The sequence below is a fragment of the Halichoerus grypus genome, chromosome 15, assembly GCF_964656455.1.
Source record: "Halichoerus grypus chromosome 15, mHalGry1.hap1.1, whole genome shotgun sequence".
NCBI classification, from domain to species: domain Eukaryota; kingdom Metazoa; phylum Chordata; class Mammalia; order Carnivora; family Phocidae; genus Halichoerus; species Halichoerus grypus.
Genome location: NC_135726.1, coordinates 32035327 through 32054342, shown reverse-complemented (window position 1 = coordinate 32054342; position 19016 = coordinate 32035327). Strand labels below are relative to the sequence as shown.

The 19016-nt window shown below is 57.5% G+C and overlaps 1 protein-coding gene across 2 annotated transcripts in view; it reads left to right on the top strand.

Moving 5' to 3' along the window:
* Positions 1-17305, top strand: part of NKD1 (NKD inhibitor of Wnt signaling pathway 1) — an 82814-nt gene extending 65509 nt beyond the window's left edge. Inside the window, exons 5-10 of one of the 2 annotated variants that reach the window (XM_036119990.2) lie at positions 4306-4412; positions 7582-7677; positions 12743-12890; positions 13349-13433; positions 14847-14974; positions 15735-17305. In XM_036119990.2, the coding sequence (XP_035975883.1) occupies positions 4306-4412; positions 7582-7677; positions 12743-12890; positions 13349-13433; positions 14847-14974; positions 15735-16324 (1154 nt within the window). In that variant the 3' untranslated portion in view covers positions 16325-17305. The remainder of the gene's footprint in view (positions 1-4305; positions 4413-7581; positions 7678-12742; positions 12891-13348; positions 13434-14846; positions 14975-15734) is intronic. The other variant, XM_036119998.2, reaches the window with a different exon arrangement.
* Positions 17306-19016: the final 1711 nt, after the last annotated feature.

The following is a 19016-nucleotide window of genomic DNA, read 5'->3' as shown; positions in this document are numbered from 1 at the left end:
TCTGTTTTGTTTTGTAGCTGATTCTCATGCCGTTTGGGTGGTGCCAGCTATCAGCAGCTCGTGCTGGGTCGGCTGTGCCATCCTGCTCCCTGGGTCACTGCTATTTGCCAGGCTAAACAGGCTACAGGAAGTGACCGGGTCTCTCCCAGCATGCGGTCCCAAATGAGCTGTTGATGCCTCCTATTGGGATTGTGGTTGCGGGGTGAGGGCTGGGAGTCTCGACCTCACGATCACCCCCAATGACCATCCCAACCATCCCCACTCATCCCCACTCGGGTCTTTCCTCGCTCCCTGGTGCTCCTCTGTACTCTCTTCTTTCCCTCTCTTCCCTCCCAGCCCCCTCTTCTTTTTAAACTGGGGGAGGGACAGGGAAGAGACTGTCTTTGATCTCAGTGGAGGAAAAAAGTCTGTTCTGTTCAGGCTTTTGGCTAACACAACAAACAGTGTTTAAAATTTAACTTTGCTTAATTAATTAGTAATTCTGTTTAATGCTGTCTGATCTCCCTCCAAAAGGTATTTTGAAGCTTGAGAAGGGAACATCAAAGGGAGCCGGGTGAAGATGGTCAAGTAATGCATTTAATCTGGCAGTTGCTGGGGGTGGAGAGATGCCAGGTTGGGAGCTAATGTGGGAGAGAGCCATCATCTGGTAAACACAGCCAGCAGGCTCCTCGCAGCCGTGGTGTGAGAAGGGACAGGGAGCGGTTTCCAAAGAGAAGGAGCTCCACACACCACCCCCAGACTCATCTGAGCTGAGAATTGGTTTGAAGAAATCAGAGTTGACATTTTCTTTCTTCCATGCCTACTGTGTATGGTTGGGCAGGTTGTGTACTGCACAAGAGTTTCCAGGTAAGCAGGTGAGCAGCAGGTGAAATCCAGCCTGCACCCTGCTTATCAGGGTACCCTGGTGGGAAGGGTACCTAAGTGCAGTTCATAAACTTTTCTATAAAGGGCCAGGAGAGTACAACTTTAAGGCTTTGCGGGCCATATAGTCTCTGTTGTGATTACTGAACTTTGCCATCATAGAGCGAAGCAGCCATACACAGTGCATATGAACGTGACTGTGTCCCAATAAAACTTTATTTACAAAAACAGGTGGTGGGTGGGCTGGCTGTTCTAAGTCATCTACAGGTACGTCACATCTAAAGGTATGATAGGAACGTAGGCTATAAACCCAGAATACAAGTCTTTGAACGTGAAGACTTTTCTTTCTTCCTTGCTCCAACCCTTCCCTTCCTTTCTCTACTCTTCCTCCAGCTTTCCTTTCTTCTTTCAAGTTAGCAGTATCTCCTGTTGTTGCTGTGAGTGATTAAAGAATGATCAGAGTCCCTCTGAAATTATGCCCCCCAAGAAGATCATCTCGGGGGGAAAAAAAATCTCTGGGCTGAGCAGGAGTAGGAGAGAGAGAATGGGCTCAGAATTTGGCGCCAAAGCCCATCTCGACAAAAATGCCATTCTCTTTGCTGGTTGGTGGGACCTTGGCAGCCCGAAGTGGGTACCCTTTACCCTTCTTGTGCCTGCCCATGAGCCCAACGATGGATGTATGGAGGGCAGTTTGTTCTGTGCAGGGGTGGCGGGGCTGGCTGCTGGTCGATGTTTGGTTTGAGAGGGTTCACATGTGGGTGTAGAAGCAGGGCCCCAAGTCCCAGCCCCTGCCTCTGGCACTGGGGTCTGCTAGGCTTTCCGATCATCTCTGACACCTCCTCTGGCCATTGGGCGGGGGACAGTGACAGGGTGAAGGGCCTTCTTCGGTGGGGGCGGAGGGAGCTGACTGTCCCTGTTCCTAGCCCCCAGGGCTCGGGGGCAGGATGGCTCCCAGTCCTATTACCCATCGGTGGCCAGCCCCATAGGTGTCTGAGGGGTTTTCTGAGCTGGGATGGGATGAGGGACCCCTTGGTGAAGAGAAGGCAATCCAGACCACACTGGTCTTTAGAGAAGACACAGGAAGAGGGTGAGTGGTCGAGGGGGGCGTTTTCTACCCCATTGGGTGAGGAGGAAGGAGGGGAGGCAGGGAGGGCCTGCATGTGGGGAGGGGTGCTCCAGAGAAGGAGGGAGCAGGGACAGAGCTTTCTTTTCTTTGGGTTTTATCAAGTGGAACTTGAAAGGCAATGTTGAACCTGAAGGTGGTTTTCTGATAACTTCTCTTTGAACTTGAAGTTTGGTTTCGATAAGCCTGGCTGGCTTACATCTCCAGCCAGGACCTCTGTGGAGGGAGGCTGCAGCTTTGAAGATGGAGCTGGGCTTTGTTTTCCTTTCTTCTTCCCCCCGCCCCCCACAGGGGGGCCGAAAAGAGGATGTTGCCGGCCAGAAGAGCACCATGGTTTCTCCAGTGGGGCGGTTTTGGGGTGAGGGGGATCCTCTGGATCTGGGCTATCGGCTGGGACCACGGCTCCTCTCCATCTTGTGCAAAGCCAAGCTTTTACTGAGCACCTGTTGCACGCAGGCCACTGTGCTAAGGAGGGACTTTCCTCATTGCCTCCCCCCACCCACCCCAGTAACCCTGTGAGGAAGAAACCATTTCATCCCCATTTTCCACACGAGGGGACTGAGATCCTGAGCAGTCCAGGGCCTTACCCAACGTTGCCCAGGCCAGTCAGTAGCAGGGTTGGGATATGGACCCAGAGTATCAGTCCTTTCATCAGGATGCTCCCGCCGAGCTCAGCTGCGCCCACCGGAGATGCTGGGGCCTCCTAGAGCTGAGGGCTAGGAATGGAGAGAGACTCCGCTCCCTGACTCGCTCTGACAAGCCTCTCTAGACCTTTTTGCCTTTTTCTAAGTGGGGGCGGCCGTAGTGCCCACTGCTTTGTGGCCTGGTCGAGCGCTTTGCCTTGCACCCCGGCCGGTCCCACGATGGCGGATGCTCGGGCCCAGCAGGACCCGCAGATTTGGGGTGGGGGAATCAGGGTGGCCCAGGCTGCGTGCTTGGCTGTCCTTGGGTCACTGGCTACCCGCCGGCTCGACTGCCCCAGGACTCAGCGTTGCACTGGGCTGGCGTGCCGCCTGGCCATGGTGGTGTTTGCTTTGGAGGAGCAGGGAGGGCAGGACCTGGTTTTATTCACTAGATCAGAAGCCGTCAGTGCCGTCAAGGCCCCACCCCCCACCCCCCCCCCCCTGCCCTGGAGGCCTCCAAGGAGCTGGATCTCCTTTTAGGTTTGTCCTTATCAGCCTCATTCTGTGAAAGCACCAGGAGGGAGCTGGGGTCTGGGGCTGAGACAGGGTCTCCCGCTGGATCCCTGACAGCTCTAAGGAGTTGTTGCCTTGCTGTGGGGGCATTGCGGGCCAGCGGGGGGGGGTCCCCCTGAATCCGTCTGGGTGTACCCGGAGTGAAGAGAAAGGGAATACTCAGGCCCCTCTGGGAGGGGAGCTGTGGATGGAGCCAGGTCAGTCTGTTGCTGCCGTGGCCTTCCTGTCCCCACCCGTCTGGACTGGTGACCGGAGCATCCTTATCTTCAGCTCCTCCCTCCCTGCTGTTCCCCATCCCAGGCTGCCTGTGTTTGATACGAATTGTGTCCTTTTGCATTCCCAAGGCCTCCATTTTGAGAAAACTTAGCTACCAACTGTGCTGATTCTGGAGAGATCGAGTTGGGGTGGGAGGGAGAAGAGGACATCATTCCCCTTGACTGTAACTATTCGCAGCTGCTAGGACCCTGTGTACTGGCCCTGGGCTCTTGGCCCTTTCAGTCCTAGCTCACTGAATCCACCCAAGGATCCTCTGGGAGGGGACTGCTCTGATCCCTGTTGACAGGGAAACCATCGAGATGTCTGGAGAAGGTACACGACCCACCCTGGGTCACACATAGTGTCAGGAGGACCCAAGCAGAGACTGAGGCTGCTCCTCAGGCCGCCTGAGGGAGGCCCCGCGCCTCCTGTTTCCCTCAGTCCTCCTGACTGCCCGTGCGGCGTGCCTTTGCCTGGGCCCAGGCCGGCAGCATCTTCGAGGCCAAAATGTCAGCAGGGAAGGCAGTGAGACTGTGTGGAAAGTGGCCACGGTCTGTGAGCTTCCTGTCCACCTGCCTCTGGTCTGGCTGGCTGCAGGCTGCTTATCTGGGCTGTATAGTTGGGGCAGAGAATGGCGGCCTTGAGGCGCCCTGGGGTCATCTGAGTGGCCGGCACAGGTGACCTGGGAGGGGGGCTCCCCTCGGGCAGCCCTGGACATTACCCGAGGCCAGAGAGCCAAGTGATTTTGACTTTAGCGCACGGGCAGGGCAGGAAGGGGCCTGGTCCCCAGACCAAAGCCCCAGTGGGTGTGGTGGCCCCGAGGCCCAGCTGGGGACGGTCCTCACGCTGTCTCACTTGTCCTCCCCGCAGTGGCCCTGCCTCCCGAGAAGACAGACGGGTTGGCCAGCGGAGATGAGAAGAGGAGGGAGAAGGCGAGTGAATCTTGCCTGGGCTCCAAGAAGCAGCTGAAATTTGAAGTAAGTTCCCTTTCCTGGCGCTGGGCTCTGGAGAGTAGGGCTTCTATCCTCTCGGCGGTGCTTTTCGAGGAGGGGCGCTGAGGCCCGTCCAGATGCAGAGGGCTTTCACCTCCTGTGTGAACAGCTGCCCTTTGTGGGAGGTTTGTCCCGCCACGTCTGGGGCTGCCCCAGCTCCGCGTGGGCCCTGAGGACTCAGCACCGCCATCCCACGGGGCTGTGACCCGGCGGTCTGGGGGAGGACGTGAGCGAGGGCTGGGGGGACGGCTGGCCCTGGCGCTGCCATTACTGTACTAGGGGCCTGCCTTCCCCTCTGGGCCTCGGTTTCCTCGTTACTGGAAGAAGCCTTTGATTCGACTCCTGGGGCTGTTCTGGGGAACATGTCGGGGCTCTCGGGTGGGCTGGATGCAGAGTGGCAGGAGGCCCTATCTGGGACTCAGTTTCCCCATGCGGTCAACAGCTAAAGGAACACGTCATCCTAGAGCTTGCAGTCTGTCTGTCCTGCCCCATCCCAAACAGTACGTTAAGCTCCTTCTGTGTACCAAGCAGGGCCGGGTGCCGGAGAGCGGAACCCGGGCCTGTTGGCACGGAGCTTACCAGCTTCTCTCTGCCCTCCCTTCTCCTCCCTTCTTCTCTGCTTCCCTCCATGAGGCCACTGGGGCATAGCTCTGGAGCCAGCAGCCTAGGGTTCCCATCCCCACTGGCCTCCCCTGGGATATGCGGGTAGTTTCAGTCTTTCTTATCGGGGTATTTATTGTAGGCCTGGTGAGTTAATGCGCCTAACATGCTTAAAAGGGTGTCCACTATCACGTCAGCACTTTCCTTCTTCCTTCCAACCAAGCTTGATTGACACCTGCCGGTTACCAGGGGACGCCACAGTGAACGGGGCATGGCCCTGCCCTCCCGGAGCACGGTGTGGTGAGGGGGACGGGAGAGTGACCTAGACCCAGTAACTGCACAGCTGGGGATGTGATGGGGGTCCGGGAGCACGCGGAGGGGTGGCCGCCTCGGTCAGGCTGGGGCGTGCAGGGTTTGGAGGCAGTTCCTGGGTGTGTGCAGGGCGGTGGCTGTAAGCAGACGGTGGGGCGGATGCGGGTCTGAGTTGAGCCTCTGAGTGCAGGAGTAGGAGTTGGCAGAGGTGAGGACACGGAGCCCCTGGGATAAGGAGAGCACTTCCGGCTGAGGGAACAGCAGGAGCAAAGGCCCAGAGGCCTGTCGGGGCCGCAAGCTGTGTGGACACAAAGCTGCATCGTGTTGCGTAGTGATGGTGGGTGGTCTGGGGAGATGACTCAGGACAGGGTGTGAGACAGGTCACAGTGGGCCCTGAATGCAGGAGCTGAGGGGGGCGGGCAGCATCCCGTTGGGGAGCTGGGGTTGCTAGCTGCTTCCCGGAGCCCACCAGCGTCCCTGCGTGTCTTCTGGGGTGGTTGGCAGAGCCGAGGGCCGAGTGCAGCGGCAGAGGGAAGGCTCAGACCGAGACGTCTCACTTCCCTGGAGGCCCGAGTGGGCCGATTTCTGGGGAGGGCCCGGCTGACTGTCCGGGACTCATTCACGGCCCATGAGGAGGACTCACCTGAGAAGCCCAGGTGGTGGGGGGCTGGGGGGACAAAGACATATATGACAGAAGTTGAGAGGGGGATAGTTACTGAACCCCGAGCTGTCTTTGGAGCCGTGCAGGAGGGCCAGCGAGAAGGAATCAGATGAACGCTGTGTGAGTGTGAGTGTGTGAGTGGGGGGGGGGGGCACGTGTGCAGGGCGAGCACTGTGCTACATGAAACGGCGCCTCACAGAGCAGAGCGGGCACTTGGCAGGTATCAGACGGGCATGTCACAACTGAGGGAAGGCTGACTTTGAACTCCGCGTGGGCCGCCCGAGGACTGCTGGAGGGAACTGGCTTCGAGCTGCAGAGGCTGGGGGCAGGGACGCCGCGCTCGGGCACATCCCTGCCGGCGTTCAGGGGCCAGGTACCACTCCTCTCTGGGGGCCCGAGCCCGTCTTCCTGCAAAAGGAGAGGGCAGCTGAGGCAAGACGTGGAACGGAATGGCCTGGGAGCGTCTTTGCTTGTTTTCATAGGATCTTGTGACCCTCTTTGGCAAACCAGCCAGCCGTTCTCGAACTTTCTATCTGGTGTTCAGCTGGCTCCTGCATACGCACTGCCAGGGACAGAGCTCATCACTGCCCAGCTCGGGTGCCTGTGGTTAGACACGTCGGGTCCTGTGAGCGATGATAATGAAGTCATTGTTAACGTTACGTGCATCATATGTTAACATGACAGCAAAGACAATGGCAGCTACTATCATTAATTGGACTTCTCTAGGTGCCAAACAGTTCCACGCTTTTTCCAGTTCCCCCGTTGCAGAGCCCGAGGCAAGGACTTGGCAGGTGATCCCAGGGAGCAGCAAAGGAGGGAAGCCAATACCAGTGGGTGAATGGGTGGATTGGTGCCAGAGCAGCTGGGGCCGTGCAGAATGCCTCACACTGCCCCGGGCACTCAATCCCCGGCTCTTCGGGTCTTCCTTGGACACAGAAGCTGGCTGCTTAAGGTGGGAGGTCAAGAACCGTCCACCACAGCTGCCCGGGAATGCCGAGGGGATGCGGGGTGGGGCGCTTCATGCTCCCATCTGCCTCGTGAGATCAGTACTGGCCTTTCCCATAATTTACACAAGGGGAAACTGAGGTACAGAGAAGCTACGCCCAGGGTCACACAGCCATGGAGGGCCATGTACCTGCTGGCACCCGGGGCTGAGCTGGGGCTTTACCTTTTAGTGCTCGCTCACCCTCCCCTGCCTTCCAGGTCAGGTGGCCACCCTGGGCATCCTGTAATAGCTTCCCGTTACTAGTCCCTGTGTCTTCCAGTAACTTCTGTCCCTTGGTCCAGGTTCCGTCGCCCTGAGGCCACGAAGCCTCCTCGCAGACCCCCAGCTCACACCCCCGCCCCGGCCCGTGTTTCTTTTGCCTTCAAAGACCCAGAGGCTGTCCGGCACCCCTGCAGGCGTCTCTCCCGGGGCCAGACCTCCCCTGCCCGGCCTGGCCTCCCCACCTGGTCCCTCGTGTCGTGGTTGTTGTGCTCTTCCTTCACACGAGGTCTGGGGAGGGCAGTGGGGAGGCGGCCGCCCCGTGACCTGGCCTCTGGGTACCCCAGCCACATCCGTGGTTGTCTGTCTGTGTCCAGGAGTTACAGTGTGACGTGTCCGTAGAAGAGGACAGCCGGCAGGAGTGGACCTTCACCCTGTACGACTTTGACAACAATGGCAAGGTCACCCGTGAGGTGAGTGCACCTGCCGGGCCACTGGGGCTTCAGGGAGACCTGGTGAGTGGGCAGCAGGGACAGAGGACGGGGTGGCCGGGCTCCCCTGCACTCAGCCTAGGCACTGCCCCCCCCCCAGGGGAGGGGAAGGGCGGGAGGCAGGCGCAGAGCCCTGAGGGCTCCCCAGAGGAGGACCCTGAGTCCCAACAACGTCCCATCCTGCCTCCTCTCTCGAGTCCCAGAGCTCTGGCTGGGGCAGGGGCTGCGACCATCCCAGGCCACTTCCCACCTCAGCCAGTGCGCCCAGGAGCTGGGGCCGGGTGGGCACACGGAGGCCAGGCAGTGCCTCCCTCTGCCGGGCAGGAATGAGCACCCCCAGCACCGAGAACTCTATGCCTGGCCTGGCCACGGGCCTGTGCTTCACCACCCTCTCCCTCTGAACGCCGGCGTCTCTGCCCTCAGCCCTCCTGCCACACCTCTGTCCCCCCTGTGTGCCTCTCACCCTTCTTCCACGCCTCTGTCTGAATACTGAGCACCCACTGTGCGCATCCGCCATGCCCCAGCTGTGGGGACGAGGGGACGAACAGTTCAGACACAGCTCCCAGCCCGTGGCTCCAACAGCTGCTGAGGGAGGCCGGTCCCAAACAGTTAACAGGACGGTTGTGAGGTGAAGGAGATCAACAGTGTGACAGAGAGGGGCCCGTGTGTCTAGGGAACCTCCTAGGGGAGCGTGGCCGTGCGCAGCTGGGGGAGAGGCGCCCGGCAGGTGCAGAGCAGGAGTGCTCGGGGTGTTGAAGGTGCTGGAGGAGACCCGTGTGTCAGGCCCTGGTCTGGGGTCCTGGGGCTCAGGGAAGCCACCGGTGGGTTGGGGGAAGCAGGGACAGGACCTGGTCGGAGCTACTGCGGTCTCTGCCTCCCTTCCACCCTGGGCCTGGGTGCCACCCCTTCTGCCTCCTTGTTGCTTTTCCCACCGTCCCTCTGCGACATCCTCTCCCTCCCCAGGAGGCCCTGGTTTTCAGATATGGGACCTGCTACCGGTCTGCATAGGGGTCTGAGAGCAGCATGGCTGGCTCCGCGCCCGCCTCACGTGCAGCTCACGAGGGCGTCCGGGGTGTCCCCAGAGAAGCTTTGCTGTCTTCTCTCCCTGCCTGGTTCAGGGCTACAGATTTTCTTTTCTGTGGCTGGTGCAGGAGAAGCTGTCAGAGGGGACGCCTGGGTGAAAAAAAGGGTATCTCTTCCTCAGGCCGTGGCTTAAGGAATATTCAAACAGGGCTGGGGAAGAAACTGTGAGTGACTTAAAATCATGCAGGGTTCTTGGGGAGGTAAGTGACAGAATCCCAGCAAACTGTTATAGGTTAAAAAAAAAAAAAGGAATATATTGGTTCACATAACCGAAATGTGGTCCAGGGCACTGACTTCAGGCATGGCTGGATCCAGAGGCTCGGTGCCTTCAAGACTAGCTACCTTTAGTGGCTCTCTTTCCTCTGTGTTCCTCCATTGCCCAGCAGCCCTGCCCTGGCTGACGTTTTCCCTCTATCCGGGACCCTCAGCAGCTCTCGCAATTCAGAAGTTCCAGAACTAAATCTCACTGGCTCCGACCCCCTCACACGAGTGGCCCCGACCCAGTCATTTTTGCCGTGGGTTTGCGATGCTTGAGATGGCCCTATTCCGGGTCGTGGAGCCGAGGGGAAGTTATCAGATATGTGAGCCACGAAGACTGAAAGTGAGAGGGGGCGTGTAATCGGCTCACAATATAAAATCAAGCAGGGGCAGGACCTGGTCTGAGCTACTGCAGTTACTAGGGGGCAGGGGAATGGATTCCGGGCAGGCAAAGCCCCAAGAGGGACCTGGGTACTTGGGAAGCAGTGGAAACCCTTCTTGGTTGGAGATGTTGGGGAGGCCGGGGAGGGGGGCATGGTTTAGGTGAACCCCCGTCCCCCTCCAGCTGTGATGCTTTGTGTGGAGTGAGCGGCCACCGTTCCTCCCCATCCTGTTTGGGAATGGCCGCTGCGGTGTAATTATCTTCACGGGGAAGCACACTGCAGTCTGGAAGCTTGGTTAACTGAGCTGAATGGCGGTGGCCCCAGCTGTCTCTCAAGGCCACGCAGGCAGCTGGGCTGGGCTTCTCGGGGGTGCGGTGGGTGGCATTGCCCTGTCTTCTCACTCGTGTGGCGGCCAAGACCCCGCTGGCCCTGTTAGCCGCCGCCTTCATTCCTTGCTGGTTCGGAGATGCTGACCTTAAGAGGGATGGCCCCCCGCTCGGAGGCCTTGCAGAAACCCGCGGGCAGACACTGCCGTCTGGTTCTGCATCTTGCCTTTCTTTACCCTCGGTAATGAGAGGAAGAGCAGGGAGGTGAGGGTTCCCGAGGAGGGTGCCCCAGCCTGGCCTAGAGAAGGCCATCCCTGGATCGTGTCTTCCTCCTGCCGAGGAGCGAGGGGGCTGGCTTCCAGTCCAGGGAGAACCCAGCCTCGTGTTTCCCCTTGGTCTATTTTTAGCCCCAAGGCCACTCCTCAAAGCTGGCTATAAATACCGGTCCCCTCCATGCTCTCTGGCTGTCTGCAGGCATGTTTCTGTGCGCTGGGGCAGACAGGCTCCCACCTCACTGCAGCTATGGCCCAGAGCTGGCGTCTGGGCTCACTTCCCAACTCAGAAGAAAGTACCTGTTCGTTTGTGCAATAAATATTCACGAGCATCTACTTCTGTGTGCTGGGCCCCGTACAGGCAAGAGTCGATTTTTCAGCTGGGATTGCCGAGCAGGCCTGTTCCTAGACCCTGAGTCCCTGCCCCCCACGCCTGGCTTGGGATAGGACACTTGGGGGATGATGTTGGTGGACCTCACCTTCCGCATCTGTAAAATGGAGACACTGCGTCCTCCTGCATGGACTTCCTAAGAAGGAGGGGGCAAACGTGGGTATGCAGAGCAGCTCAAGGGAAGAAGGGGCGAGAAGAGGAGTCCTCCGCGGGCCTGGCCAGAGGAGCTGAGATTGCTGAGTGAGCCAGCGAGCCTGGGTCTCAAACTGGCAGCCTTCACAATCCCAACGTAGCCCCGAGATGTTTCGGCCCAGCCCCCCAGAAGGTTTTGTTAAAAATTAAGTTATCACAGGCAACCGAAGTAAAAATAGATGAATTGACTACATCAAAATTCAAAACTAATGTGCATCAAAGGACACAGCAGAGTGGAAGACAACCTACAGAAAGAGAGAAAATATTTGCAAATCACGTATCTGATAAAAGATTAATATACAGAATATAAAAAGAACTGCACCTCCACAGCAGGAAAGCCAACAACCCAATTAAAAAATGGGCAAGGAACTTGATCATTTCTCCAAAGAAGAGATACAAATTAATGGCCAAGAAGCCCATGAAAAGGTGCTCAACATCACTCATCATTGGGAGATGCAAATCAAAACCGCAGTGGGATCTCACCTTATATGCGTTAAGATGGCTACTATAAAAAAACCCAATAGACCGACAATGACAAGTGTCCCCGAGGAAGCGGCGACAGCAGAACCCCTGTGTGCTGTGGGTGGGAATGTTCAGATGGCACGGCTGCTGTGGAAGGCCGCGTGGAAGGTCCTCAGAAAGCTAAACACAGAATTCCCGTATGACCCAGTGATTCCACTTCTGAGTCTCTGTAGCCCAAAGCAGGGTCTCAAGGAGATACCTGGACCCCCAGGCCCGCAGCAGCATTTTTCCCAAGAGCCAAAAGGCAAAGCCACCCAAGTGTCCCTGGCTTCCCGCAGCAGAGGGGTGGATAAACATATACATACAATGCAGTATTATTTAGCCTTAAAAAGAAAGGAAATCCTACCAGGTGCCACAACAGGGATGGGCCTCCGGGACCTCTCGCAAAGTGCGACAAGCCAGTCACAAAAAGACCAATCCCACGTGATTCCACTTCTTTGAGGTACCTGGAAGAGTCAGATTCATGGAGTCAGAAAGTGGAATGGTGGTCAGCAGGGGCTGGGGAGATGGGAAAACGGGGAGTTGACAAAAAGTAAATGAGTTTCCAGTATCAGAGATTCTGAAGATTTAGCCGAAGATTCTGGATTTCTGGAATGACCCTCCCTTAGCCAGCACTGCCACGGAGCCAGTCGGCGGTGCCGAGTGGGAGCCACCTCTGTGGGTTCCCCACTCCGGGTCACTCATCCGTATACCTGCCTGGCCATGGTAGTGCTTGCTGTCGCCTCTGTCTGAATGGCTTAGGGGTGGGGAATAAGGTGAGGGCTGAGTCTGTCTGTTTATGAAGAGCCGCAGGGCTGATAACTGGCCATCTGTGGGCCCAATCTATAGAGAGCAAATACCTTTTCCAGAGGCTTCATCATTTAAAACTGGAAGCCTCCCCTGCATGCTCCCCCCGCCAGACAAACGCCCTTAACAGACGCCCAGAACAAAGGGAGACCTATTTTATCCCTCCATTCCCCAGTCAGAAGTCTCTGAGACGCTTCACGGAGCATGGGTTGGACATCCCTGTTCTGCTTGAGGGCATAACTGAGGCCCAGAGAGAAGATGAGATTGGGTCAAGTTCTCACAGAGTAGTTTATCTTTAGCGACACATCTAGTTTTCCAGTTTTCACTCAGAAGGAGCTCATCAGACCCGAAGTAGGTGCTGTCGGGGCCCTTCTGCCAGCAGTCTCCCTGACCTGCCTCTCAGTTCACCTGCTGCTGGTGGACAGTGCCCACCGTGAGAGCTTTCTCCAAGTGGGCGCTGGCTCAGCCTTTGCAGGACAGCCCGGAAGTCCCGGCAATGTAGCGTCACCCCCAGGGCAACTCTACCCTGGAGGGATGAGACTTTTCTGAGGTGGGGTCCACACAGTCCCTCCGAGGACCCAAGCGCCACTGAGGCCAGTTGCCCGTGGCTGGACCCGCTCATTCACGTCATCCCCCGCTCCCTGCCCCTTTGCTCCTGCATCCTAGGATCCCCTCCCAAGTGAACCTCATATGCACGTTTCTGCCTTAGGCTTGACTTCTGGGGGAGCCAGGGGGCTTTCCCTTCCTCAGGTTTCACTGGGGCCTCTGATTCCCGGGGCTGTGGATGCCCTGTGGCTGAAGCCCCGGGTGGCTCTCTGCTTCGCTCCCCTGCAGGACATCACCAGCCTGCTGCACACCATCTACGAGGTGGTTGACTCCTCCGTCAACCATTCCCCGACGTCAAGCAAGACGCTGCGGGTGAAGCTCACGGTGGCCCCCGACGGAAGCCAGGGCAAGAAGGGCATCCTTCTCAATCACCCCGGTGAGGGGCTGGGGGGCCGCCCCGGCCACAGAGGCCAGTCCACTCCCAGCTCTCAGGAAGGATCACACCCTGCCCTGGGAAGAGTGGAAAGGAGCCCTGGGGTCTTTTCCTGGGAGTGACTTTGTGGACAGGTGGAATTTGAGCAGGTTCTTGAAAGAGCAGGATTTGGATAAGAAAGGAATTACAGGTGGGAGGCCCTGTGTAGGCACCGCCTTGGAGGTGGGGAGGAGTCTGGGGAGGAGGGGAGTCTGGGGGGAGAAGGTATGGGGCCAGGTAGCTGTGAGACCCCTCTGTCTGGTCCTGGCTTGGCGAACCCTTCCCACAGAGCCATGGTGAGCCACTGGGGGCTAGTTGTCAAGGGTTGCATGCCGGGGAGCTTAGAAAACCTCACCAGAGCCAGGAAGCTGGTGGGCACAGGCGTAAGCGGCTCACCTGGCTGTCTCTCGGGTGGGACTCAGACCTGCAGAGCACGAGGCCCAGAGCGGAGACCAAGCCCGCCGAGGAGCTTCGAAGCTGGGAGAAGAAGCAGCGAGCCCCACTCAGGTACAGTGGGTGTATGTGCGGCGGGGGGTGGGGGGTGGACGACAGCCTAGTGCCCCTGAGCACATATTGAGCACCAGCTGTGTACCTGCATCTGAGGGATTTTGAGCAGGGGGCGCCAGTCTGTTTTCTCTTCAGGGGGCAGTGATTTCAGAGGACAGGCTCACAAATCAAACTCTGTTTTTAGAAAATGACTCAATGTAGCTCCACATTCCTTTGTCCAAAATGCTTTGGGCCAGAAATGTTTTGAAATTCAGCATTCATTGGGTTTTAGAAGAGATGTTCCCAGCACATTTCTCATATATTCTACTTGGCGTCTGGGCAGCACCCTGGGATTTCACACGCTGAAATTTCTGCGCCGACACGTATGAATATCCACACGCAGTGATATAAAGGCTACAGTTCCCTTTACATCCGTTTAGGGCAGGCTCGGCTGCCAAAGAAGTTATGAAAAATCTTTGTCTTCAGGCTTTTTGCGTTTCAGAATTGTGGCTAAGGGACTGTAAGGCTGCGATTCTCTTCCACCTGTTATTTCTTTAACTGCAGGGAGGGAAGGAAAGGAGGGAGGGAAGCGAAGAGAGAGCGTGTTTAAAGAAAAGCATCGAGTAAACAAGAATATAAAGTAACAGCAGTGTAGGAGGTGTGAGGATGTAGGAGGCGTCCGTGGCCGGAAGTCAGGGGCCGGATGGCAGCACCTGCCCCGGGGAACGGAAAGGAAGTGACCCGATTGGGACAGGCACCCGCCCAGAGGGGAAAGACTGAAGGCAGTCCCAGCAGGGGCCACAGCTCGGTGTGGGGAGGGGCATGCAGGCTGCAGGCTAGCTGTGTTGGGGAGTGGGGGGGGATGAGAGGGGTGGGGCTGGAGCTCAGAGAGCCTTGCAGGGGAGAGGCAGGGAGCCCAGACTCCCGCAGTGGGAGAAAGGTGGCCTCTGGGGGCACCTCTCTCCCCACCCCCTCCTGACACACACACACACTCCATTCTTGGCTTACAGAGCCTGCCCCCCTCAACTCCAGTGGCTTGGGGGCTTCCGCTGCCCACACTGTCTGGGAAACCAACCCACGGGTGAGGTCTCCTGTCTGCCCAGGGCGCATATGGTTCGAAGCCTGACTTTTGGGCTTAAGTTTTGACCAGTAACCTCTCACCTTTACTTTGGACCTGTTCAAAGCAAATGCCTCTCCAGTCCTCCCAGAAGGCCCAGGGAGGCCAGCAGAGGTCTACGTCTCCACGGCCAGGGAAGGAACTAGAGACACAGATTGCCAAGATGACCACTCCCTCCCGTCCCCACCCTTTCCCAAGACCCAGAAGGAGGTGAAAGAAGGGTCCAGAAGGATCCGTCCTGGTGGCTTCCCAGGAGACCGTGGGGCTACCCCCACCGAGGGCCGGTGCCCACCCCCTCACTGGCCTTCTTGCCCTAGGTTCCAGGGTGACAGCCGTCTGGAACAGTCCGGCTGCTACCCCCATTGTGTGGATGAGAACATTGAGAGGAGAAACCACTACTTAGATCTCGCCGGGATAGAGAACTACACGTCCCAGTTTGGGCCCGGTAAGGGAGCTCTTGCTACCTGCGAGGCGGGGCGAGGGGAGGGCTGGGGGGGGGGGGAGGCGTGCTGGGTGGCGCTCATTACACCCCCCTGGGCTGGGGGAAGGTGCAGCTTTTACTGGACGGGTTAAAGAATCTTCTTGGAGGAGACGACATTAAAAACGTTTTAAAAACGAACACATGCCCCAAGTTGAACAAAATCAAATAGTATCTCAGGGCCTGTCGTGCAATGGAAACAGTGGCTCTGTGCCCCACCCCAGGCCACTGCCCCCCTCGCCCCTGTTCCATGAGCAAAACGCTGCTCTGTCTTCATCAGCTGTTGACATCTGTTGACCCCCTGCTAAGATAAATGAAGAGGTAGCCCACTTAATTTCACACCCCCAACTCCTTTCTCCCCTTCCTCCTCCTACGTGTAGTCCCTGTTGGTCACCTCCGCAAGTTAAAGAATATGCCTGTCCATTTCCTTCTGTTCCCATGACCTCAGACAGCTACCAGTGTCTCTCTCTTTCTCTTCTCTCTCTTGGAAGGGGAGTTACTTATTTTTAAGGACCTAACAAAGCAACAGATCTTCCCCCTTCACAGATGGCCAAGTTCCATTCCAGAGAGGTTCCTCCAAGGCAGCGAGGAGCAGTCAGGGCGGGGAGGGGAGCTCTCCGAACAGTTACCAGTCTTGGAGCACAGGGGCTGGAGGGGGTTTCTGGGGCACAGGGCAGCCCCGGCACACAGTAGGTGCTCATTAAATATCTGTTAAATTGGTTCCTAGGCTCCCCATCAGTGGCCCAGAAGTCAGAGCTGCCCCCCCGCACCTCCAACCCCACTCGGTCTCGCTCCCATGAGCCAGAAGCCATCCACGTCCCACACCGAAAGCCCCAAGGCGCGGAGCCGGGCTCCTTCCACTTCCTTGACACCCCATTCGCCAAGGTCTCGGAGGTCCAGCAGCGGCTCCGGGGCGCCCAGGACGGGAGCAAGCACTTTGTGAGGTCCCCCAAGGCCCAGGGCAAGAGCGTGGGTGTGGGCCACGTGGCCAGAGGGGCACGAAGCAAAGCCCCTGTGGGCCCCGCCGTCCCTGCCGTGTCCCCAGCCGCCCAGCTGGCCGCCAGCCCCGCCCTCCTCCCCGCGCTGGCACCCCTCGGGCCCAAGAAGCACAAGCACCGAGCCAAGGAGAGCCAGCAGGGCTGCCGGGGTCTGCAGGCGCCCCTGGCCGTGGGCGGCAGTGTCGTGGGGAGGGACCGCGTGAGGGACCTGCCGGCCGTGGTGGTGTATGAGAGCCCGGCCGGCCAGGCGGTCCAGAGACATGAACATCACCACCACCACGAACACCACCACCATTACCACCACTTTTACCAGACATAGACCCCTCCCCGGAAGCCCCCACCCCGGCCATATGAAGGACCCCCCCTTCCCCAGGCCCCCCAAGGCATTATTATTCTATTAATTATTGTTATTATGACGATTATTGTTATTAATAATTATTGTTACTCCACTAATATTCAGCTAGCCTCCATGTAGAAGATATATGGAAACACAGAACTAAACTCTTATTTATATGTTGTGAGGACTGCATAACTTACCCAAGACAATGACTCTGGGTTTGGAAGTGGCCTGTTGAGGGTGGACGCTCGCTCGGGCTCCCGAGGGGCAGTTTCCACGCAGGCTGGTCCACACCCTTCCCGGCTCTGGGGGAGCCCTCGGCCAGAACTGTGCCCTACCCCAGTCTCTTCCAGGAGAACACCCTTACCTGGCCCGCTTCCAGAGACCCTCGAAATCTCCGAGAAGATAAACAGCTGCTACCTCTTAGTATTATTCTGATTTTCTTTTGCCCTTAACTGATTGTAATGTGCTACAAGGGATTTCAGCGGACCGCGGACGCGTGACCTTCCTGGCTCTTGTGTTTTTATGTCCCAGCCTAGAAACCCTAGCTGTCCTTTCTGGAGTTCCCTTTCCCGCCCCTCCAGCGGGATCACGTCCTCGCCCCAAACCAGTCCCATCTTTTCTGCCGCGCACCACATGAAAATACGCTTCTCCTCCTCCCTTCCCTTGTTCTCTCTTCTTTAGAACGATACACACACACATATTTAAAGACTGCCCCTGAAACCAGCCTTCTCGTTTTGGAAACCTCTGGAGAGGGAACCCGACCACAAAAACAAGCGTGGTTTTCCCAGATCGGGCATTTGTGTGTGTCGGTTGTGACCCAAGATGTGGAAACCTCATGTTCTCTACCGTTGGCAAATACAGACCTACCTACGTGGTTCTCTACCAGAGCTTCCTTATCTATAGCTAGGCGCCATCTGTCCGTTTCCATGTATCTTTCTATAAATATACACTCTCAGGTAACTTTTCCGGTGTGCCGAAATCAGTGGCTTGCTTCTCTAGACATGTTCGGAGCCCAGATGTCACCCTGTGTGCCTCCCGGTGGGACCACAGTCCATCAGATGCGAATGGTCGCTTGCCTCTCCTCGGCAGGTCCTTTTTCGGGGCTCGGGGTCTGACAGATTTAGAGAGGCCTGCTGGAGTCCACAAGCTGGGAGGGCAATGGGGACAGTGGCCAGAGTTGGGGCCCCGGAGCAGTGTCCTGCACAGAGCATGACTTCGTCTGATGAGAGCCTGGGGAGACTAGGAAAAGGACCACTGTCAACCAGTCGGGGTCCCGTGGGAAACATGACACAATCTCCGACTGGGTAATCTGAGGGAATACTTACAAAGTGTGGGCCAAGACTCCGGAAAGAGTGCAGAATCCGGGGCGAGCGATATGTGGGGCCACTCCCGCCCCTACAGTGGAGCAGAGAGGGTGGGAGTCATCTTCAGACAGAGCCGTGGGGCTGTCACTCGGGGACGCAGCCAGCCTGTGGGGACCCTACAGGGAAATCCATCTCCTGGCCTCACTCCTTCCTGCCCTGCATCCTTTTGAGACACTATTGGCTGAAGCCCCTGGGAGCCAGAGGGAGCCACAAGGCCAGGGAGCTGTTGAGGGCCACAGGGACGTTCTTTCTAGACAGAGAGGGACACATGAAGGAGTGGCCAGCTGCCTGGCTCTCTGCTGCGTGGCTGCCAGCTAGCTTCTCCTCTTCCAGAGCCTCCGGGTTTGGTTTAACGTGGCTGGTAAGGAGTTATTTTTGAGAGTGAACTCAGGGAGAGCGTCAGGCTCAGAGAGGTTAATTCGCTAGAGATCACACAGCAGGTGGCCGAGCTGGGATTCTAGACTTCCCAGACCCCTGTAACCACTGGGGGGTTTAACCACTGGGTCAGGGCTTCCCTTGTTTTGAGCTGTGGGCTTCTATCAGTCGGCATCCAACTCAAACCGATGGGAATGTAACCAAGGCAGGGAGGGAGCTGGCTTTGAGAGGACAGGAGCCAGGGTGGGAATGAAGCCGAGAGGCGCTGGGTCCTACCCCTCCCGCTCTCGGTTTAGACTTCTACCTCGATAGGCTTGGTCACGCTGTGGGGCGCCGCGGGCCCTCTGAGCCCCACGACCAGCTGGAAAAGGATCTTCTGCTAGGGATAGTCCAGGGCAGGATTCTGATTGGCTGGGCTAGATCCGGTACCCACTCCTGGGCCAATCACTATGGCCTACCTCGGGTCACATGTCCAACCCCTGTGGCCAGGGGGCGGAGTCTGCGGGAAGAAAGGAAAGGCAGGGTGCTGAGCAGGGACCCAGGACTAGAATTGCTGCAAGGTGGAAAGGAACCAGGGATTGGGTCCACGTGGGGAGTCTCCCTGCAGGGGCTGTAGAGTGTTCCCTCAGCCCCAGAGAGGGGGTTCCACGCCACCTCTCGCAGCGCCACGCCCGCCAGGATTCGGTGATTTCTTAGGACCTGGGGATGTATTTAAAATACCATTTTGAAAAATCGTGACCTGTGCACATGTTAAAGATTCAAATAGTACAGAATGGGCGGGTGTGCAGTAAAATGTACACTTCCTAAAGAATCCCTGACTCTAATATTCCCGGGCCCCTCCTGGGCTGAATCATTCAGTGAGGCTTGGGCGTTGTGAGCCCAGACTTTGGGGCCAGGCTGCCTGGGTTCAAATTCTGACTTCCCCAGTGCTC